General features: G+C 41.6%; 1 protein-coding gene across 5 annotated transcripts in view; it reads right to left on the bottom strand.

Annotated features, from left to right (window-relative positions):
* Positions 1–1,808: 1,808 nt before the first annotated feature.
* The window catches only part of ano8b (anoctamin 8b), a 30,435-nt gene continuing 10,250 nt past the window's right edge, over positions 1,809–21,993 (bottom strand). Inside the window, exons 1-20 of one of the 5 annotated variants that reach the window (XM_028404222.1) lie at positions 19,154–19,246; positions 17,055–17,165; positions 16,565–16,697; positions 13,257–13,395; positions 13,077–13,173; positions 12,856–12,972; positions 12,649–12,776; positions 12,402–12,563; positions 12,165–12,317; positions 11,614–11,740; positions 11,410–11,465; positions 11,240–11,314; positions 10,934–11,068; positions 8,735–8,982; positions 7,815–7,974; positions 7,339–7,734; positions 6,822–7,013; positions 6,603–6,734; positions 5,884–5,994; positions 1,809–5,616 (exon numbers count right to left, since the gene is read on the bottom strand). In XM_028404222.1, coding sequence (XP_028260023.1) covers positions 4,852–5,616; positions 5,884–5,994; positions 6,603–6,734; positions 6,822–7,013; positions 7,339–7,734; positions 7,815–7,974; positions 8,735–8,982; positions 10,934–11,068; positions 11,240–11,314; positions 11,410–11,465; positions 11,614–11,740; positions 12,165–12,317; positions 12,402–12,563; positions 12,649–12,776; positions 12,856–12,972; positions 13,077–13,173; positions 13,257–13,395; positions 16,565–16,697; positions 17,055–17,121 — 3,393 coding nt within the window. In that variant the 5' untranslated portion in view covers positions 17,122–17,165; positions 19,154–19,246 and the 3' untranslated portion in view covers positions 1,809–4,851. Of the gene's footprint in view, positions 5,617–5,883; positions 5,995–6,602; positions 6,735–6,821; positions 7,014–7,338; positions 7,735–7,814; positions 7,975–8,734; positions 8,983–10,933; positions 11,069–11,239; positions 11,315–11,409; positions 11,466–11,613; positions 11,741–12,164; positions 12,318–12,401; positions 12,564–12,648; positions 12,777–12,855; positions 12,973–13,076; positions 13,174–13,256; positions 13,396–16,564; positions 16,698–17,054; positions 17,166–17,279; positions 17,477–19,153; positions 19,247–21,993 lie in introns of those variants that run through there. The other 4 variants (XM_028404224.1, XM_028404223.1, XM_028404220.1 and 1 more) reach the window with 4 other exon arrangements.

A 21,993-nucleotide genomic window follows, 5' to 3' on the forward strand; every position in this document is an offset into this window, starting at 1 on the left:
ATCCTTGACTGTTTTTCTGCAAGTTTTACAAGAACTTGGTGGAAGGAGTTATAGAGTTCTTTCATGATTTTGCATAAAGTTAATAAAACGAAAAGGTCATCCTCCTATACTATGGGATTAGAATCTGAAACTGAATGAAACGTTTGAAGTGAGAAAATTTAAAAAGTCTAAAAAAAAAAAAAAATTTTAATCTGCAATCATAATTTTGCATTTGAATTTTTATTTTTCATGAGGTCAACATGCTTATTTCATCCTTATATTTCCTAAGATCCATTTTCAGGCCCTTGCTGTTTTTTAAGTGTACATTTCCAGAGTTTCATATTCTACATTGTTCTCCCACCACATTAGTTACCAAAAAAGTTTTGAAACCTTGTAATTGTCAGATTTTTCGCTAACCTGGCCTTAAAGCGGGCCCTCGCACTCACACTTGTGACCCGTGGGATTCACAGCCGTCACCTCCCCTTATTGCCCTGTGTCTCCTCTCCCCTGTTACCATCACAAGCTGTGAGCGAGAGTGAGCTCACAAATTTTCAACCCAATCAGACAATTCCTCTAGGAGGAGTTTGTAAAAGTATGGCAGGTGCAAAACACAAAATGGTGCAGTGAACTCCCTGTACATTTTAGAGGGTACATCCCTCTACATATGTGTACTGATTTTTTTGTCTGTAGGTCAAACTGGGACCAAGATCTCATGGCCATGTGGCCACGCCCGCATGTGCATATGCTTATATCAATCTGTTCAGAGTGACAGGCTCATCATGCCTGATTTTTGAAGTATGTGGGAGATACAGCCACAAAAACATCCATTTTAGGTGTGTTGGCGAAGGGTCAACTCTGTGGCGGCTTTGTATGATGAAGTGCTGCGTTTTTGAGAACCTTTGCTCCTTAATGCCTTAAGAGCGAGTGCACCAATTTTCAGCTTGATCGGGCGAATCCCCTAGGAGTTTGTTAAAGTGAGAGAAGCGCAAAATGGAAGATGGCGTGGTTGGCATGGCGACAATGTCAAGTCGCAATTTTTGTCGGGGGACAACTCCAAATTTGGTACGTTTTTGAGCATGTTCAGGGGGTCAAAACAGCCGCCAAAGAGGAGCGCGAACAATAATAATTTCTGCACAAAAATGGGCGATTGTAGCGACAGTGGCGTATGAACATGCTCACAAAGGCGAACATGTGGTGTAAATTTCAAAGTTCAAAGTTCGTTATGGGACTCAAATCTGGCATTTTTTTGTGAAAAATAAATACAATAGGGCCTTCGCACCACTCGGTGCTCGGGCACTAATTATAATCCTAACCCTAGCTGTAACCCAAACCCTAACCCTAGCTGTAACCCTAACCCTAACCCTAATGCAGAGCTAGGGTTAGGTTTTTGGCCGTCGTGAGGCATAGAGCCTCAAGTGAGACATTTCCGTAATGGTCTCAGTGAGCCAAATGCAGTAAACTTTGAACCACAACTCTAACCCTAACTCTAGTTTTAACCCTAACTCTAATCCTGACGTGGATTCGCCTGTTGGCTGTCATGAGACGTAGAACCTCAAGACACCTCCTTCCAAAAGTATCTTCACCTTCGCCTTCTGAATATCAAGATTCCAAAACCTTTTTTCTTTAGTTTCAGATTATGGCAGGATTCTATTCTGAGACATTGTCAAATTTATACATTGATTTACATTTTTACATACTTATAACCTTTGTGAAGGTGAAACATGCATAGTGATCACAACTCAAGAAATGCATTTGAAATAGTTTTATTAACTATTTTTCAGGTCTTACAAAAATATGACAAAATAAATTAAAAGAAATAAATAATCCCATTTCCCAGTATTTCTCTTTAAAAGATCTTTTTTTTTCTTTGTACAGTGGTACATTGGAAGAGCGTATGATGTTGTGTAAGTGAGGCTTCCATGAAAACACTTTATTTTTGAGGTTAGGGTCAGGTTTTTTTTTTAATGTAGTTGTGGTGAGAACCTCACCTGTTCACATCCACACACTTCATAATCCTGAACAGCACATTTACTGAATCCATTCATTTCTGTCCCTCTGTTTCACATTAGACTTGTGGTGCTTGTAAAGTGAGAATTAGCCTAAACTTTGGTGCTTTTGATTAGAGACATGATGATTCTGAGCTGCTGTCCTAACATGAGGGATGCCTGTGCTTGGCCCAATAAAACAGTGACGCTGCTGTTTCTGCTGTAAGATGAAGATCTGCTTCCGTTTATGTTTATTTAACACCTCCGTAATAAAAAAAAATGTCAAGAGTGAAAGAAGTTGGTTTATGCTATCCATTTCTATTCTGTGGAATTACAGTGTCAGCCCTGATCACAGCCTTCTCACTGTAGGAATCATCCTTTCTACACACAATTTTCAAATGATGATGGACGGACTGTATTGCATCATGACGTCATTCATCCCTGAAATCCAAATGCTGCAAGAATAGACTGTGCTCAGCTACGTTGCACAGTGTGATCTCTGACCAGCCACAAAGACAGAGACAGTATTACATTTCTTTCAGCCTTGCAATTCTCATATTACATTTATAATGAAAATAAAAACCACTGTATATTAACAGTAAAAGATACAATGACTTCACACACTGATGCCCTGTCCTTTTCCTGTATTGCATTTACTTTCTATGAAAGTACATTTCCGTCTCTTTTTTGGCAGGAGACTGAAAAACAGACCCAAAATATTAAAAAAAGCAGCCAATGGATGAAATTACTGTAGATTTCTTACACCAACAGTGAGGCGACATAAAGAAAAGATGCATAGAGTCTAAATGGGGATAATAAAGTATAGGTGTTTGTAATAAGACATGGGGAGGGTAAAGTCTAATATTACAAGTTGACTCAGTGTTATTGCCAAACATCCTTCCAGAGGTGAAAATGTGGAAATGCATAGTTAATGTCTCACCCACAGAACAGTGCAATGGCCTCTGAATCTTTTCTCAGTGTTATCTAATACATTTCCATCCATCAAAGTGCACCTAAACTGCAGCCAGACACTTTCTGTGCAGACAGACTGGCACCACCTTCTGGAGAGCCTGCAGAAGTGAAAACCCAGTTAATGATAGATGATGGATTTGCTCAGTGTTTAACAGAAGAATGGAGACAATACAGCACTGTGCAAAAGATCGATGCACCCTGTTAAAACATCTAACTTCAATTAGTCCATAAGATTTTATCTTTTGAAATCAACAGGAGGATTGTGGTGAAATATCCAGTTTTCTTTTTTTTTTATCTCTCCGATCATAGGATACACCGGCACACAGTTTTTTGTTTAGGATCCCAGAATTCCCAGCAGCAGCATTAAAGAATGAATGTAGAAACTACAGAGCACCATCTTTATTGCTTGTGACACAATTCATATTTCGTGCATGATTAGCTGAGGTGCAAATTCATATGTAGTCATTCCTGATCTTTTACATTTATTTGGGAAGAATCTGTAACTGCCAGGTCAGTCTGAGTACTTTTTCCATCAATCCCCTTTTCTCTAAATTGTTGTGCCTACATTTTTGGTTGTGCCTAAATTTTACATATTTTTGGTTGTGCCTACATTTTACATATTTTGCAGAGTACTGTATGTCTGGTGTAAACTGTGATCTTAAAAAAATGACATCATAAACAAAAGGAGTCTTCACAGTAAAAATTTAGAGACCAACAGAACTGAAAAGCAGCTAAAACAGAAAATAATATTGTCAAATTCCACAGTTTGTAATGAAAAAGTGGTGATAAATGAGGAGATGGAAATAAAGTTAAAAAAAAAATCAACTTTTGCATAATGCAATGAGGCAGGCTGGTGTCGGCCTTCTCTCCTGAAGAGAGAGAGATCTGTCTGTGTACAGGGCGTCAGGGTTTAGTGCAAATGTTATTTCTTTAACTGTACTCGTTTGCCAAGTCTGGCTCGAGTGTGTGGAATGAAGCACCATCTGTGTTTACAAGGCGCTCTACGGGCTTGGATGGAGAACAGCACACAACAGGCATCCATGCTCCAGTTTTTTAAAATCACCTTCATATTTTGTTCCCCCTTGTCTCTCCTCTGCTTTGCTCTCTTCTGAAAAATACTGGTAACAGCTCCACTTTCTAAGCTTTTTACTTTCTTTTTAAACTAATTGATTACTGCCACAGGATGAGTGAGAGGGTGGGTGTACAAAGCTCAGACATCACCTCTGCTTTGAAAATAAAGCTGGTGATATATCAGGGATGATTATTAAGGTGGGGCTTGTATGACTAATAGGAATTATTAAAACATTGACTGATATTGCTTTTTATTTTTTTTTTCCACTTCAGTACAAAAGTGAAGGGCCCAAGAATTCCTCACAGTTAAAAATGAGACGGATATCTAATGATCACTTGTGTTGTGACGGCTAAAAAACACTCTCAGTAGTTATATGATGTACAATCGGTAATCCTTTCATACCACCGTGTAAGTTTTTAATCTATTTCCTCCACAGCAGGTGGTTATATCCCAGCGAGAGGCCACCAAGATGCTTACAATTTCTGACTAAAAGAAATCAAGAAACACAGCTCTCTGCTTTAAAGGCTTAAAAATATTAGAAACGCAGCTCATGCATTTCTTTATGTATTGCAGACAAGGAAGAATTTGACTGTGTGTGTGTGTGTGTGTGTGTGTGTTATTCGGTCATGATAGAAGGGGCTTACGTCTTTCATACAAAGCCTGTTTTCTGTCTTTCAGCAAAAAAAGCAAACCAAAACATCAGTCATCTCATCGGTTTCCTCTCTCTCTGCTTCAAGTACACCTGGCCTGTGACAGCACAGAAGGTCAAGTCAGGCCTTTCCTCACAGTAAACACGTCACCTCTTCAGTGGAGATGTAACCAAAAGACAAGTGTTGTCTCTCACTAGATTTTAGAACCAGCTGAGTCCAAGTCTGTTGAATGTCCATTCTCAGAGCTTTCCCCTCCAGGCGAGGGGATCTCATCTGGAACGCCATTCAAGTCAGACCGTGAAGGTTGTCTGTCTGATGTTTGTGATGACGATCCTTCCCCTGGTCTGGGCAGCGGAGCCCCGTTCACACATGCTCCTCCCTCAGATTTCCCAAAGTTAAACAGCTTCCCAGGGTTGAAGGCTTTACTGGGTGACTGAGAACGCTCCTGAGAGCTGCTACCTGATAATGAAGATGATGATGATGATGACGATGCTGTTGTGGTGGTGTTAGCAGCCATGGTGGCAGCTGCGGGAGCCGCAGTGCCTTCCTTCTTATTCTCAGGTGACTTAAGGAATTTGAAGCTCAAGAACCCGGGCAGCTTTGGCTCGCTGCCAGTAGGTGACTGAGGAGAGCGGGCTCCACCGGAGAACTTACTCTGCAGCGGGATGATCTGTTTCAGCTTCATCACATTATTATTGGCCAACAGGGAACTGGGCCTCTTAGGTTTGTCTGTCCCGCTGCCCCCTCCTCCTCCTCCTCCTGCTCCACCTCCACCACCAGAACGTGATTTGCTGCTGTGACTTTTGTCATGGTGGTGATCCCCAGAGGAGTCACCTTTGCTGTCGTCTCGCTCCCTTTCTCTGCGGGCCATATGCTCTGCCTGCCTCTGCCTCTCCTCCTCCTCCCTCTTCCTCCTCTGCAGCTGCTGGTAATGCTGCTGTGCCTGCCGTTCATGCTTCTGCAGAGAGAAGGGAAACATAGCATAAGGTGTTTACTAGAATCAGCACTAACCATTACAGTACTGCAGTGCTACCCATCTAACAAATCCCTTACTACAATCAGAATCCTGCATTCATACTGCAGAGGCTGCTACAAGGTAAAAAAGCCTTTTTGCTATCACAAATCAAGCAATTTATTGTGTTTATAGTGTAGCGTAGGTGCGGCAGGAAGAGAAGAGTTTGGAACATAAACTTTCTCCCTCACTTTAACATCTCCTTTGTGTTACCTTAAAGGCCTCCCTGCGCTGATAATCCAGTTTAGCCATCTCCTCTTGGACCCAGGTAGGAATGTCAGGAATAGCCACGTGGATGATGTACTTCAGCAGGACAGCGAAGTGCTGCAAACACACAATGGAAGGTACATTAAGATCAGAAATCAGAAATAGGCCACAGTGTTTCAGAAACTCTCAAAGCCATGTGACCTGAAGGACAAGCATAGGCTTGTAAAATTATCCTTCTGATAGGCTTGACTTCTTTATCAGGCCAAGACAGAGCTGCAGGCTGTTTACCTCTTTCTGAATATAGACAGGCACAGAGTGCAGAGCTGACAGAAGCAGCATCTAAATATGTTCCAGGCTGTAAGAGCAGCACGGAGCACAGCTACAATTCATCTGTTCATACTTTTCCAAAAAGACAGGTGAGTTCATATTATTTCATATCTTGTATTTTGTTGAGTTTGAGGAGCACTGTTCGAAATGTGTGTGTGTGTGGGGTCTGGCGCTCTGACATCTTCCTATCATGGCAAAGATTTGCAGATCCCCATGCACATTTGCAAGCCTTAGGAAACCATGACAATCACCAAATGTATGTGTCAAATAAAAAATGCAAATATTCTGATTAGCAAATACATTTTGCTGGATCCTGAAAGAAGTTTGATGCTCTGAGAAAAAAAAAGTTGGCAAGGAACACATCACAGACTGACAAGCAGGATCTGGAGCTCTCGTACCTCGAGGATGACGATAGAGATGATGGCCATCTCAGGGCTGAGCCACGGGAAGAGACGCTGCAGCTGACCACACTGACCAATCAGGTAGCAGTTTACTATGATGGCAATCAGTCCCATGGCTTCCATGGCAGTCTGGTAAGTAGAGGACATGTTTCAGGTTTGAACAGGGGAGCACCGTATATTACATTCAGCTGAATTCTGACCCAGTGTATTTCTGACCTGCCACTGGCCGATGCTCTCCACTCTGATTCCAAATGGCCTCTGAAGGCCAGTGCACAGTTTGAAGGCATCACTGCGGATCTCAATGATGTTGTTGATGAGAGCACACATGGCAGCCAGAGGAAAGGCGGAGGAGAAGAGCACCACATAGCCAAACTGGACAAACATCTCTTGGTAGTCCTGGAAGGTGTCCTGAGCGGGACAAAACAGACCTTTAAACTGCAGCTTTATCAAAGACGGAACAGTGTTTGGCAGCTAATGATGACCAAAAGGTCGTATCTACTTCCTGATCGTACACACATTGTTTATGGTAATCAGTTTATCTTGTGTGTTTGCTATAATATCAAATGAGATATGATAGTTTACATGATTTTGAATTGCAAAATATACAACAACAAGGCAGACAGTGTTCTTTGCGTGCCTACAATAGAGGTGTGTTAGTGTTGGCTCAAGGGCTGGTGAGGTCTGTGGTTAAAACCCTGTGCAGAGTGTACAGCTGAAGATCAGTTCCCCTTACAGCAAATGTCTGCATGCAGCTCTCCATTTCCGCCTGAGTGAGTGTGGTGCTCTCTCTCTCCTCGGGTGGATCCATCCATGACTCCCTTTTCGTTTTAGGCTCGGGCCTCTCTGCGCTCCGGCCTCTTCTTCTGTGACGCAGTGATGCGCTGCTCTCAGAGCTGGAAGGCAGCGAGGCAGCGCTGCCAGCTGCACCGGCACCAGCAGACGCAACAGTACTGCCCTCGGCTGCACCAGCACCCGGGTCCTTCACATCATGGATGCCGTTATCGTCGTCATCGTCGCACATTTCAAACACGGAGGCAGGGTCCATTCCTTTTTCCACCATAGTGGGACTCCCCTCCTCCAGGAAACTGTTGTCCATGGAGGGACTAGTGCAAGCTGGCCTTCTGTCCACCTGAACAACACCACACAACACAATTACTATCATTACAACTAATAACAACTTCTGTACTAACACATTGCACAGTGTTGCACCTTCTCTATGAAGCTGACTTTTCTCAGCTTCAATCCGCAGTCGATCAGACTTTCCTCCTCCGTCTCTCCTTCGCTGAACCTCCCGCTGTCAGCCTCGTCCCTCTCGCCTCCTTCTTCCTCATCAGGCACTCCACACCCACCATTCAAACACTTCTTTTCCCTGAGAAGTCGGACAGGCAGACGTCAATGTGTGTGTGTCTCTGTGTGTTAACCTCTCTCTGTGGTGATCCAATCATCTATTTACTCAGTGTCCAACAGGCATGAATCATATCTGCGTGCAGTGTGCAAACAATAGGCAGAGGAAGATAAAGGGCCATTCTATTTGAACTTGGGCAGGTTTGTTTGTAGTGACTAATCCTATGAATGACAACTAAATACAAAAATGTCAGTGATCATAGGAGACAGTTTTTCTAAATGTTTCCATTCACCTTACAGCACATGAATAACTGCACCATTTGTAATGTGGACACAAAACAATTGGCATTAAAATATTACTTTACAAAGGTCCCTGTGAGATTAGAAAGGAATGAATCTAATATCAGTTATGATATTTACTTTAAAACAACCTTTTTCTACATGTTCTGTAAAAAATTAACTGTAACAAAACATTACAGAAAAACACTGCACTTATGAACTCTTCAGTGCAACAAGGAAGCAATGACTGACTGACACAAGATAAAAATCCAGCAAGTATTTCCCTGATTATCCTGGTTTTAACAGTTAATGTGCAGAGTAGACTGAACAACTGCTTAAAGGCTGCAGATATTTAAATAATTATTATAAAATTACAATATAATTATTCTTGTGTTATGCTGCACAAAGACATGTTGATGCTTGCAGGACTTTATTTTGCAGTGATAAATGAGCCAACAGTGACTAAAATGCCCAGAAACTGTTTGGGGTTAAATAATGAGTTTGACCTTCTTTCCGGCTGCCCCACTCCAGGCCTGGTACCCCTCAGTCCAGGTCCTGGCATGGCCTGGTCAGTGGGAGAGGCCTGGGCTTTTCCAGCTGCTAGCCGGACATATTTTAGCAGCACTGAGAGCAGCAGGTCCCACACAGCTCTCAGAGTAAGCTCTCCCAGCTTGTGGCGCTCGTACAGGTAAGGCTGCAGCACCTCCTTCACATTTTGAAGGAACTGGCGTATGATGAGCAGGGTGGCCAGCATCTGACAAAGATGGAGGAAAAACCAGAGAGATGTAAAGGTGGACATGATCACAAGCTGAAGGACAAAGAAAAGAGGCATCAAATCATTCCCAAGCAAATCACATCAGGGAGACGACTGCAGCCGATTGGTTCCCCGTGCTTTAAAAACCCCAGAGACGCTTGTAGAAGTGTTTCAACAACCAACCAACAGGGAACAGGGCAGGAACATTTTATGCTCCATCTAACTGGCAAACTTACATTAAAAAAGGTACTTAGGCTGATGAGTGTTGAGCACGGAAAGCAAACCTTATCATAATATTACCAAATTCTATAACAGTATAGTATTTTTTCAGTTATTTATCCATCTAGGTTGTTAAAGTGTGAGTTGCCAAATTATAGTGTACCAGACATCTGTAATAGAGAGCTGTAAAAAAAGAGCTACAACTTATTTTTCCAGAAATTATGACCAAGTATATAAAGAACACTGGACACTGTTCTGAGTAATGTTTGCAGAAATACAGCATTTAAAGTAGTTTGGAAATAGTTTGCAACACATTCTGTGCATTGCCTCAAAGCTGAGCAATAATCATGCTTTCATTTTTTCAATATACGCTCAGACACTCTCAGAAAAAAAAGCAGCAATAATGGAGCTCACATACCATTATTGGTTTTAATCTAAAATAATCTTTCTCCAACTCAAACATGCTGATGCTGCAGCACAGAATGCAAACATTAAACCACAATGAGCTCCTGGCAGGACTCAGACACGACATTATTCTCAGTCAGTGATGGGAAAAAAACAGAGAGAAGTTGATACTGTTCCCTCACTGCTACCGTCTGGAACAGTCAGCACAGATACGTCTGGCTCAGACACTGTTATATTCAAGCCGACAACACCAGATGGTTCCATTTCCAACATTTAAGAGTGAATTAAAAGTTAGACCGAAGATTTGAGTAAAGATTTTTGTGCATGTTTTAACTTGATTAGTTTCTCTCTAAAAACAAGAGCAGTCACACATGCCTCTGTTTTGTGTGACAGCTAAAGCAAAAAGTAAATATATACTTTATTATTATTATTTGGGGAAGCTGGGTGGTTCTGGTTGGTATTCAGACTGGGAAAAAAATATGAAGTCAGGTGATGTTAACAGAGAATGACAGGCTCAGTGAGGTGGCACTCCAGCTGAGAGTGTAACAGAAACTGACAGACAGCGAGACGCTGAGGTACGAGTGCTGAGCGAAAAGCGAGTCACACAAACAGAAACAGAAAAATCCACACTGATTTCACATCCCCGTATAAATACACTGAAATTTTAGGAAGAAAAGAACTGGATGTATGCAGGTGAGGTGGCCCGATGGACGAAGCATGGAAGGATGTGACTCATGGAGGTGTAAGTCAGACACTGAAGCCATGAAGCAATTATTTAAAATGAGTTGTTCCAATACCACTGAAATCTATCTAACAGTGGGTAAAAGGCTGAAGCATCAGTAAAAATAACAGCATTTTTTTACAGTGGAGTGTATTCTCAAATAGTGGGTATTTTTGCTAACATCACACGACTGGAAAATCATTTCCAATCTTTGATTTTAAAATTTTGGTGAGATCATTCTATCAATAAAAGGGGCAGCAAACACTGTAAACCACCATGATATGTTCTGTCCATCAACGGCTGTTAAAGTTTAAATGCCTTTTATTTTCATGACGTTGTGGCTGCACTTTATTGAATTTGTGTTAAGTAGCAGCCAATATGCAAAGTTCAGGCATTAGACTTGGTATCTAGGTAGGAAACAATGGTATCAGAACAACTCAGTGAAAGCAGGAAAATGATCCAACTTCAATCAATCAATAATCACACCAGAATGTGTTACACGGCAGGCTGCATGTTCCTTGTGTGGAGGCAACGTGACATGCAAGGTGATGACGGAGGTGGTCAGAAACGTGTCTTTGACCTCCCACCCTGACAGGAACGTCATACTTTGGATGTGTGTAAAGACCGGAAGGACCAGGGAACAGAGGCCATAAACATCTGGATCTTGAAGAAGAGTGAGGGCAGCACATTGACGCGGACCTGCCGCTGCAGACTCCGTAACAGAGACAACACCAGCAGCATCTTCCACAAATGGACAAATGGATGGATATGTGGATGAATGGGTGTGGAAGTCAATGCATGAAAGCAGAGAGAGCAAAGCGTTTAAAGATGGGAAAGTGCAACAACACATTTTGAAGCTGGAAGAATGACTGAAGGTGAATAGAAACACGTCAGAGCCGGGAGGTTTCTTACCTCTTTCAGACGCTCCATGTCTTTGAGGTAGAATCCAATGTAAAAAAGGCTGAGATAAGAATTTACAAACTGAAACTGTGAAAGAAAGACATGCAAAGATTATGACACTAAGAAGAAAACTGTGTGTAAAGCGCTAAAATCATGAATCAAGAAATTAAGTGGCCACTTACAAGAACCATTTTGATGATGAGATTTTTCTCATAGGCACTCTGGAGTCTATAGTTTTCTGAAGGAATAAAAACATAAGCCTTTTCTTAATTAAAATAAAAAATATTCTCCATTGAACTAATGATTCCTAAAGTGTTTATTATCTTCACTAGGAGTAGCTGCAATGATTATGTAGGTTTCAATAAATCCACAGGCTTGACTCTCACCCATGTCGTTGAGCCAGCAGGCAATTTTCCTGTACACCTCGTCACATGCAGTCACAGTGATAGCTAGCATGATTTTGGGGATGAAGCGAGCTAGCCGAGGCATTTCCTTGATCCCCATCACAAACTCCTGCAGAGACACAAATGCAGCTTTTCATGGATCAAGAAAAAAAAGCCACACATACAGCAAAATTCACTACACTATAAAGCACATGTTCATTGTTCAGCTGATTATCGGTCAATATTGATCTATCACACTGTGTGATGTCAGACGGATGTGACGAAAATGGGCCGGATAATTTAGTAATGGCATCATCACATAGTTTGACTAGCAGACGTCTGGACCTTCTGTCTGCAGGAGAGTGATGTAAGCAGATCGTTTATTAAAGGGACACGTCACTCTAAAATCATATATAATATTGACAACAGACTCATGCTGACTGGATATAAACACTAATCACATCCTCTTCAGTTGAGCTGTTACATTTGTCAAAGTGGATGCATGCTATTTTATGTGCAGTGATACAGAAAAAGAAAAAAAAAAACAGACTGACCTGCAGCTCAAAGCAGATGAGCATGACCAGGAAGACAAAACAGAGACAGAGGATACAGATGGGCAGGCTGACCAGCCACCTGAATACACGTCTCCGCCAAGGAGGATAGTAGAACTCCTCACATCCTGTTATAGGACTGCAGCGCTTGACTCCCTGCAGACAGACAGAGAACGTATGACACACCGTGACAGGAGAGGACAGAAAGCTGAAGGGAAGCAGAGCTTTAGTTTCTCTCACCCGGAACTGAGGCCGTGGTTCCTCCAGGGATTCAGCGGGTGTGTCCAGTGTTACCCACTTATACGCCAGCTCGGCGCCTCTCCTCTTCCACCGCTCCAGAAACAGAGTGGCCCACACCACGTTGAACAGTGCAAACACCACACAGCAGATGTCACGGCTTGTCTGAGACAAACACGGGCAGGTGTTTATGACTGCAATCAGGTCATGTCATAATTAATAATGATGTTGTACACAGTGCTCTCCTTACCTGATCGGACTCAGTGAGCATCCAAAGCACAAAGCCGATGACAGCAGGGTATAACATAGAAGTGGTGTAGAAACCCAGCCAGGCAAAATACATGGCAATCTTCACCCCGAAGTAGTCACAGATATCATCTGTATGCACCAGTGATAATGTAGATTAGGATAACAGGATTGTTCATGCAGACTGTATGTGTTCTTCTGAGCAACTGACCTAGAGGCTGTTTCTCACAAACAGCCTGAACCCAGGACTTCATCAGCTGACTGAGGATCCTCTGCTCGTGGAGGGGAAACACCTGCTGGATCACACCTCTCGCACTCAGCTCCGGGACTGCAAAGGGAAAAAAAAAATCACTTTTAATTTGTTAAAGAGAGACCAAACTTTTTTATTCAGCCAAGTTTATCTACACCATATTGATAAAGGATGCAGCTTACTGATTGGCTGGCCTTCCAGGAAGTTTATATTATGAAGCACCTCCCCTTGTTTGGCACGTAGATTGTCCAGCCAGTATTTAATGATGCTCTGCCTCTCCTGCAGTAACCAAGACAGAAACCATTCACAAAAACCTACTCTCTGTGTGTGTGTGTGTGTGTGTGTGTGTGTGTGATGCTGACCTGTGAGGTGAAGAAGCACAGCTCGCTCTCGATGTTTTCGTAGATGTAGTCCTCCTCACAGGAGAAGCTTTGCGTCCCTCCACCAAACTCAGGCTTCACCGCTTTCCGCAGTCCCATTTCCTCTGCACCTCGCAGCAAACTGATGGATGACGTACACACATCCTAATTAAACCAACCTCTGATACAACATATTTAATTTCTGTAAATAATAAATATTCATGTCTTGTTAAAAGCATTTTAATCTACAGTCACATGACAAGAACTTTGGGTGAACTGCAGACTGTTTACACAAAGCAGGAAGCACGTAGAAACTATAAACAATCAGAAATTCCATTTTTAGAGGGTCAGCTTCTGCTTCCCAGCCTTATAGGAAACATTGTAACACAGCATTATTATTGGGCCTGTTTTCTACAGTATGTTACTGTGGAAAGTGGCAAACACCAGAATTAGCCGCAATGGATTGTCCTTCATCTCCTCTAATGTCATCACCTCATCACTCTCAGTCATCATCTCATTTCCCATCAACCCCTCCTCCACATTCTCTCTCTCTCTCTCTCTCTCTCTCTCTCTCCCTCCTCCTCAGCCACACTGTCTCCCTCCCCCTTCACTCTTTCAATCTATCAGAGCCCCCTCCTCCTTTTATCCCATCATCCCTTCCTTCTCACTGTCTGTCCTTCCCAATGGCCTTGTGCTGAAATTGCAATAATAATGCAGCACCACACCCTCCGTTCCCTACAGGCCAACAGCTCACCTCGCTCTCACATGTACATGTATATGTAGTCTATACACACACAGCCTAGGTGGGCTTGTAACAACCATCCATCATGCAGCGCCGTGCACTTGGAGGGGCAGTACAGTGAAGTACGGACAGCGCCATGATGGATTACAGCAGAAATGTGAGGTGTAAGCTTCTGTATCACCGTTGAATAGTGCTTAGTGTGCGCCACCATCACAATAAAGGTCCTTCTCTGAAGCAGAAAACACGGCTGTATCAGTTTGAACCAACTGTTTGGTAATCTAAGCCAATAACAGCCATGCATTTTAGAGCTCCCGCTACTGCCAGGAATATTAATGAGATTCTTCTTCTCTTATTCAATCAAAAACTTTATCACTTTTTTCCACCTCAGGTACAAGGAGTCATAATATGGAGATACAGTCAATATGTGGACAAAGTTAACCTTGTATAGGAACAGAATACTGCTGAGGGAGAGCACTGGCTGTAAGATTTATGCTAATTTAGCAAAATTGTTACAGACATAATGTAGAAACTCAGCAGAACAGAAGAGCAGGCTGTAAATTGCCCGGTCAGAGCTGAGGAATGAGTAATGGATGGTATGTCAGGTAAGAAAGGAGGACGAGGATATTTATGTCACACTCTTAATTGTGTAAATTCTGCTGACAGTGTTACAACATAAAGCAGTCCTGAAGCCTGAGCTGTCCTGATGCTTGTCTTTAAGATTACAGCTAATAAACCAACGAAAATTTCCTCATTGCCTTACAATGAACAAAAAATGAGAAAAGGGTGAGGATGTAAGGATTTCTAGGTTATCATTTCTCATCACATAAAATGTAGGTCAACCTATCTAACAGCAGGTGTGTGTGTATCTGTAGAGAGGGAGAGCTCCATTGGGTCACGCAGGAATCATTTCAGTTGAGCATTTCATCAGGAACCCACTGGCACACTTTCAGAAAGCACTCCATCCATCCTCCATCCACCTCACCTCACCTCACTCCTTTCCTTTTGTTTCTGCCTCCTTCTCTTTATCTCTTCTTCTATCTGCTCCGTCTCTCCCTCTGCCACTCTCACTGTGTCTTTCTTCTTTCCTCCAGGCCATCTGTCTGTTTCTATTGCATTCGCTGGGTAAAAGGTTTTTTTTTTTTGATAGGCCTATGTTTAAATGCACCGTCAGCAAAGAGATCTCAACATTTGTCAAGAGCTGAAATGCAGTATGGAACGACCGCCATCCCGATCCCCCTGATTGTATTTCTCAGTATTTATACACCAAAGTCATCACTGAGATTAAAATGACCCTGAGCTCATGAGTCTGCGTCAGGGCAGTGTGATCACAATCCATACAGTTTAACCTGACTCTAAATAACCTGCAGCAGGAGCAGAGGAGTAGTGCTGATACACCAGACATTAAGGCAGGTTCACTAATGATTCACTGGCTATGAGCTAAACTGCTGTGCCTACTATAGCTGCAACTAAAAATAAAACTATGATAAACTACTTCACACCAACACAGAAGAGCCGGGATATTTTGGTCTTTTACACCATAAGACCTGTAGTAGCATTTAACTCCTCAAACCTTAAAGGGAGAGGAGATATATTGTTCATCTCTGTCTCTATGGTGACTGCATCTTCTGTCCAGAGATGATTAATTCATACAACAGCAGTTAAAACAGCAGGAGCTGTAAGAGGTTGTGATGGCAACAGAAGAAATTACAGCACAACAAAGTCAGAATATTGTTCAACTGAATCCAAGAAAGCAGACATGATCAATCAGAAGAAATCAGACCTCAATAAATACTTTGATTTTAGAGAGTAAAACTCCAAGCTTTAGGTGTTAGCCCTTACTATGGACATGGTTCTGATCACCAGAAAAAACCTGGTTTAATTCACTAAAATGACGTAAACACTGGATCACCCCGTCAGGGTGACATGTGACATGATCACATGATCACTCAGCTGTGTGCACAGAAATCTCAATTTCTCAGTCTGACCCCAGGTTAATAAAGAGCATCTCATTCTGCAGTGAGCATGATGATGCTGTAGCACAGAGGGCAGCTACTTCCTGCTCTTATCTGCTCTTCAGTCCTTCATTGATATTTGGGGTAAATGAACTGTAGTACTAAAATCAATGCAAAGGCATTACTGATGAGCCCTCCATCCCTGCTTATTTCCTGTGGGGAGAGCAGATCAGATTCTCCCAGACTTCCTTCTGGAGTTTATGTGTGAAAATATTTCCAAATATTTAATAGCTATAGAACATATACATTGTGTACAGTCATGAGGCTTACTACTTTTGATTTTTATATTTTATATTTCTATTCTTTATATTTTAATGTGTAACCTGTAAAGTCTGGATATTAATAACGTTTTTTCTTATCTTAAATAGATAGGGATTTTGTCACCTTTGGAGAGAATCTATCTGGCTGACGATAATTTGTCAAGCATCATGTAAACAGAGTGGGATTTTGCTTTATATTTTAAAGATTTATGTAAAAAAATATGGAAACAAAGAAATAATAAATTGGGTAAAAAGCAACTTGACAGATCTATAATTAGCTGCAAACAGATGTCTTACTTTTCATATGTAGCTGTGACAAAGAATGCGTAGACTCGCGTGTGCTTGTGATGTCGGATTTGGATGATGAGCTCTGGGATTCCCAGCCGGATGTGGTTCAGTAGCCATAGTAACGTGTGGTCATCTGTCGTGTCTGTGGCAGGGGATGAAAAATACAAACGCATTCTCAAACCATGCTCACGCATCGCTGTGTTGGAGGAGCTGCTGAGGAGCGCTCCCACAGTCTTTTTCTATTTATTCCTCAGCAGCAGCTGGAGGTCAAGTGTCTTCCTCCAACCACTTCCCAACACTTCTATCTTATCTGCTTCCTGTTATTACAGATTACAATAAATGTAAGACATTAAAGTTATATTGATTTCCTCTGTGCCTAAAGAATAATAATGTGAATGAGCAGATTTAATCATTTTAACAGAATTCCTAAAATAAAATAGTTAGTGTTGCCAAATATGTGCATATGTGAGTGGTGTGTGTGTGTGTTTGAATGACTGACCTGCAAATGTCATGAGGACATCACAGTTCTCTGTGGGCACCGTTTTCATCCAAGACTTATGAGACATGATGTGTCTCCCAGCCTGCAGCAGCCGCTTTCCGAACAACTTATCTAAAGGACGGAAAGAGAGAAGGGAGAGAGGGAGGGAAAGAGAGGGAGAGAAAGGGGGAGACAGTAAGTGTGGGAGTCACCTTTTCAAAGTGAAACTGTGTAAGGAGCAATGACATTTTTAACATCTTCTGCAACCCCCCTCTCACAAACTCTTAACCCGACACAACACACTGACAAACACTGACACACACAAAGCTGTCCTTCCTGACGGGACAGATTTAAATGTCACGCCCCTTCGCCTCACAACATGAGAGTGGCTGAAATAATCCTGCCCTGCCAAGACCAGAGGCCACACATTGTCCACAGTGTCTGGAGTGTCACACACATGCTCAACTCAATCAGCTCCACACGTCCGGCTGCAGTTATTCCTCACACACAACATGAATAACAAGAGAACATTTCTCAAGGTTTAAAGCACAATATGTACAATGATTAACTGTACTGAATATATATATATATAACCATGGATTCAGCCTCTGTGTAAAATTACCTTGAAGTCAACAGCACACCAAAAATAGCTCTACTGTAGCTGCACAGTAATGTGACATAACACAGCCACCTTCATGCAGCAGAGGAAAAATACCTCTGTGTTTATTTCTTGTGCAATGTCATGGAAAAACATTATATAAAACAAGTTCTCATCTCCTGGATCAAATGAATTTCACTCAACACTCAAGACTCATCCTTCATCAGTCACTGACACTGAGGTTCCCACAGACACACAGGTGCAAATACTTTAAATAGGACTGAATGATCCGGACTGAGACCCAGCTCAGCTGTCAGAGGACAGTTTACAGAGTTCTTCTAAATAATAACATCAGCAGATGAAGCAAATGTCCGTCCAGCAGCAGACCTCAACAATCACACTCAACCGTATTTAACAAAATGTGCAAATATGTATTTAAAGCAATATAATGTGTGTATGTGAAATATATGAACACCATATATCACTTTAGTTTGTCTTATCACTTAAGGTTTTACTTACAAAAGTGAATGCACAGACACAAACAGGCTGAGTGGTCAAGGCCGTGCCAGGCTGTACATTTGAACCTGATATCATCACTATTAGAATCAGGCTATAAATCACACAGTTTCTATGGAAGGCCTGTGAGTCCAGTAAACACCTGTCACATAAAAACATCTTTGTGCTGCTGCCCGGTGTGTGTGCGTGTGCGTGCCCTCTACTTCCTGGAACCGTGACTAGATGGACACACACTGGTGTCACAGCGGTTCTTCAGAGAAAATCGACAGAAGCTTTTCCAAGGGATGTATTTGTTTTTTTAGGTTATTTACAGACTGTACCAATATGCTGCTTATATGATAAATTATTTGCATTTGGCACTGAGCTTAAGCTTATTACAGGAAAAGTAGGAGTGCTGACATAATCCCTGTTTACAGAGCTGTGTTGTGTTTTTTTTTTTTTTGCAAATACAATAAGCAAATTAGCAGGTGTAACAGAGCAGCAGAGTCCCACTTCCTCTGGTGAAAGACAGGAAAATATTATTTGAAAAACAGCAACTAGAAACAAATAATCATGTGATCCTGTTTGAACGATGTTTGTCAATCTTAAAGTTTTCATTTTGTAGGAAAGCTGTATATAACTAAGACTTTACAGCGCAGACTCTGCATATGGCCAGACCTCATTTTTCCTTTACTCTGGAATCCCAGGTGAAATGTTTGTGAAACTTTTCTTGGTGCAAACACACTGAACGTGAAAGTATTTTGTGACCTTTATTATTTCATTTGAACATTCTCTTTTTCGTCTTTAGGCCCATTTGTTGTCTTTAAAATGCTTTCTTTGGAGAAGTAATTATATAAAAGTAAAATAGTCACAGACAAGGTGCAAACACCACAACCCAGTCTGAGGATCCTCTTTAAAAATCAGCCACATACACCTGTGTCTGCTGTCAGCATGAATAAAAACAAACAATCTACAGAATGTTACATGGAGACAGCATTACTATTTAGAGAATGTCTCGAGTACTTACAAAGAGGTTGTGACAACTTTATCTGGTTCCACGCTGCCTTCCGCTCTGAAGAACATTTTCAAACAGGAAAACAGAGCATAAGGTATTTTTGACTTTTTAATCTTGTCTGACTCTCCTCGATACTGAAATCTAACTGGTTGCTCCTCTGTGCTTTAGATGAAACGCTGCGGGCACTGCTGCTACATGACAGCAATTCTAATGAGTCCTGTATTCATTGCTGAGGGCAACACACACTTACACACACGCATACACATGCACACAGCAGATCAGTGTCGGCACCTTCACAAAGCTTCGATTTATGTGTCCCGAAACTAAACGTGTTCAGATGGTTTGCATACATTTGTGTGTGTGTTGCCTGGTTAAATATTGACCTTCAAGGCTTTAATGTATATGTTATGTCTGTCTGACAGGTTTGTGTTTGCATAATACATGAAAGCATCCGCCCAGTTTCCAGAAAAGAAAATAAGGAAGTTTTATAGATGTGGCAGAACAGCTGATCATGTATACAGTACAAGACTCTATTCAAAATCCAGCAATTAATACTATTTAACACATCTAATGAGGGAATGTTTAAATAAAGAAAATGAATCCAACCTTTCTTGGTGGCTGATGCTTAAGAAGTCCAATTTATCAGTCAATATTCTGACAGTCTATAGCTGGCATGCTGCATCAGTAACACATGTGATAAACACGACCAAAATACAACTGTCAGGGATGGGGTTATATGGAAAAATAGGAAGCCTGGAATGTTTATTAACTTTTTAACCATGTGTTAGTATCACTACAACCTATTCTCTCCATATCACCCCTCCTGATTGGCTGCTACATGTGCTGTCCACAGTTGTAAACAATGAAATCTTGAGGTGACACCCAGCAATCCTCATAGACCTTCATGTATAGAATAAAAATATTGGTCAACATACATGCTAATATATAAATATCTGTGATAAGCTAATGTTGCTGTGTGTGCCTCATATTGGCTCATTTTAATATAAAGTGTGTTCCTGTGGAAAAACCTTCAGCAGGGTTTAAGATGAAAACTGACAGCAGGGATTAAAAGAGGAAAAGGTAAAAATTAAAAAGCATTTTCATGTTATTGCTTTTTTTATATTAGCTTAATGTCCTGTCTGTTTTGTTATGCATCATCTCCACCAGTTTGATTTAACGAGAGTAATCAATAAGCTATCACCTTATCAGCATTCATAACAGAGGAGAGGTCCATCCACTGTGCTATAAATGTGCTTGGTCTAAAATTTAAATCCGTTATACCCAGCATCCATGCATGCATTAGCAGCTGCTGCACATGATCTCCAATGTCACTTATGTTGGCACAAATATGACCATTTCTAAGTTTGAAAAGCCCCTTTGGCCCTGTGAAGAAACCAGGTCACTGCAGCGCAGGTTAGTCCAGGACCAGCAGCGGTACAGATGAAGCCTGTATTACTCAGAGTGAGATGACTGTTCCAGGGCTAACGCTTATCAGACAGCAGCCAGGCAGGCGTAACAAGCAGGGTGTCTTTCTGTGATCTGAGGCGCTCTCAGTGGCCCACAGCATTTCTGTGGGATGTTTTTGTGTGTGTGAATTCTGTGTGTGTGTGTGTGTGTGTGTGTGTGTGTGTGAATCTGAGATACAAAGTGCCAGATTAATAGTGTGTAAGTCAGTTATGAAACTCTGGTGAGGCACAAAAATGAAGGTCACAGGCACTTAAAGACAGATGATGCATTCACTGTTGTCAGTGGTTATGTGAGTCTTTTTGGCTCTAACTGGCTGATCTTCATGTTTTAAGCTACTACTAATGATATAACTCTGTCAGGTAAAGGTTATTAAAGTTTTGGGATCAGTCTTTAAGCTGTTGGGACAAACATTATCAGGGCTCTGCTCTTCAAATCAGACTTGGGATGATGATTTTCTATCACCTAAAGACAGTGGGCTTACTTGTGTTTATAACAGCTCTAATAATAATGTTACAGGAAGAGTTTGCTGTGGTCTATTTATCTGGAAATCAATTCCCACAGAAACATGTTGATGTTTAGCTCTTGTTGCTTTTGTGGTTTACATCAGAGCTTTATAGTCATTACATGAGAAACATGACTGTTTTTCTGCAGGGAAGATGTTTACATGCACATAATATGACCGATATATTAAATATAAAATCAATGTATTCAAAATATTAAAAACAAAACATTATACAATCCTGGTATCACACTAACTATCCAGTCATAGCTATGCTGAGTCACCACTGAAGGTTTACAACTACAGGTGTGATCATGTGGGCTGTCTGCATCTAAATGAAAAAAAAAGGAAACGCAATAATGTCGTCTCTATTGATTTAGTTTGGTTTCATTCAGAAAGTGTGGCTCTTTAAAATGTTAATTAATGACATGGTGTTTAAACAAAAAGGAAGCACACACACTTCACAGCAGGAGCAGAAAGTGCAGCAGCAGTAGAGCGTCTGCAGCAATGAAGGAGGAAAAACAAACACATCCTGTCCCATTTCCAGCACGAGTGTAGGCAATCGCTAGAATTTATCATTTGGAGGAGAAAAGCAGAAGCCTGACCAGATTTGTGGGAAGACCTGCTGCACCAAGGATCCCAACCCCACTCTTACTCTTTACGACTGTGAAGCCTGCATTTAAATTTTAGCAATGACGCTGCGGATTCATACTTTAAAATGCACCTCTAGATAACGATGCTTTTCATCAAACGTGCCCGGCAACAGGGTGTTTTATCCAGGAGGAGGGAAGAGACTACAGACTACTCAGTTAACCAGTGTATCAGACACACACAGACACACAGACACACAGACAGACGTAATGTAATAACAGAGGATGGACTGACA

This window comes from Parambassis ranga, chromosome 4 (assembly GCF_900634625.1).
Source record: "Parambassis ranga chromosome 4, fParRan2.1, whole genome shotgun sequence".
In the NCBI taxonomy this organism is placed as follows: domain Eukaryota; kingdom Metazoa; phylum Chordata; class Actinopteri; family Ambassidae; genus Parambassis; species Parambassis ranga.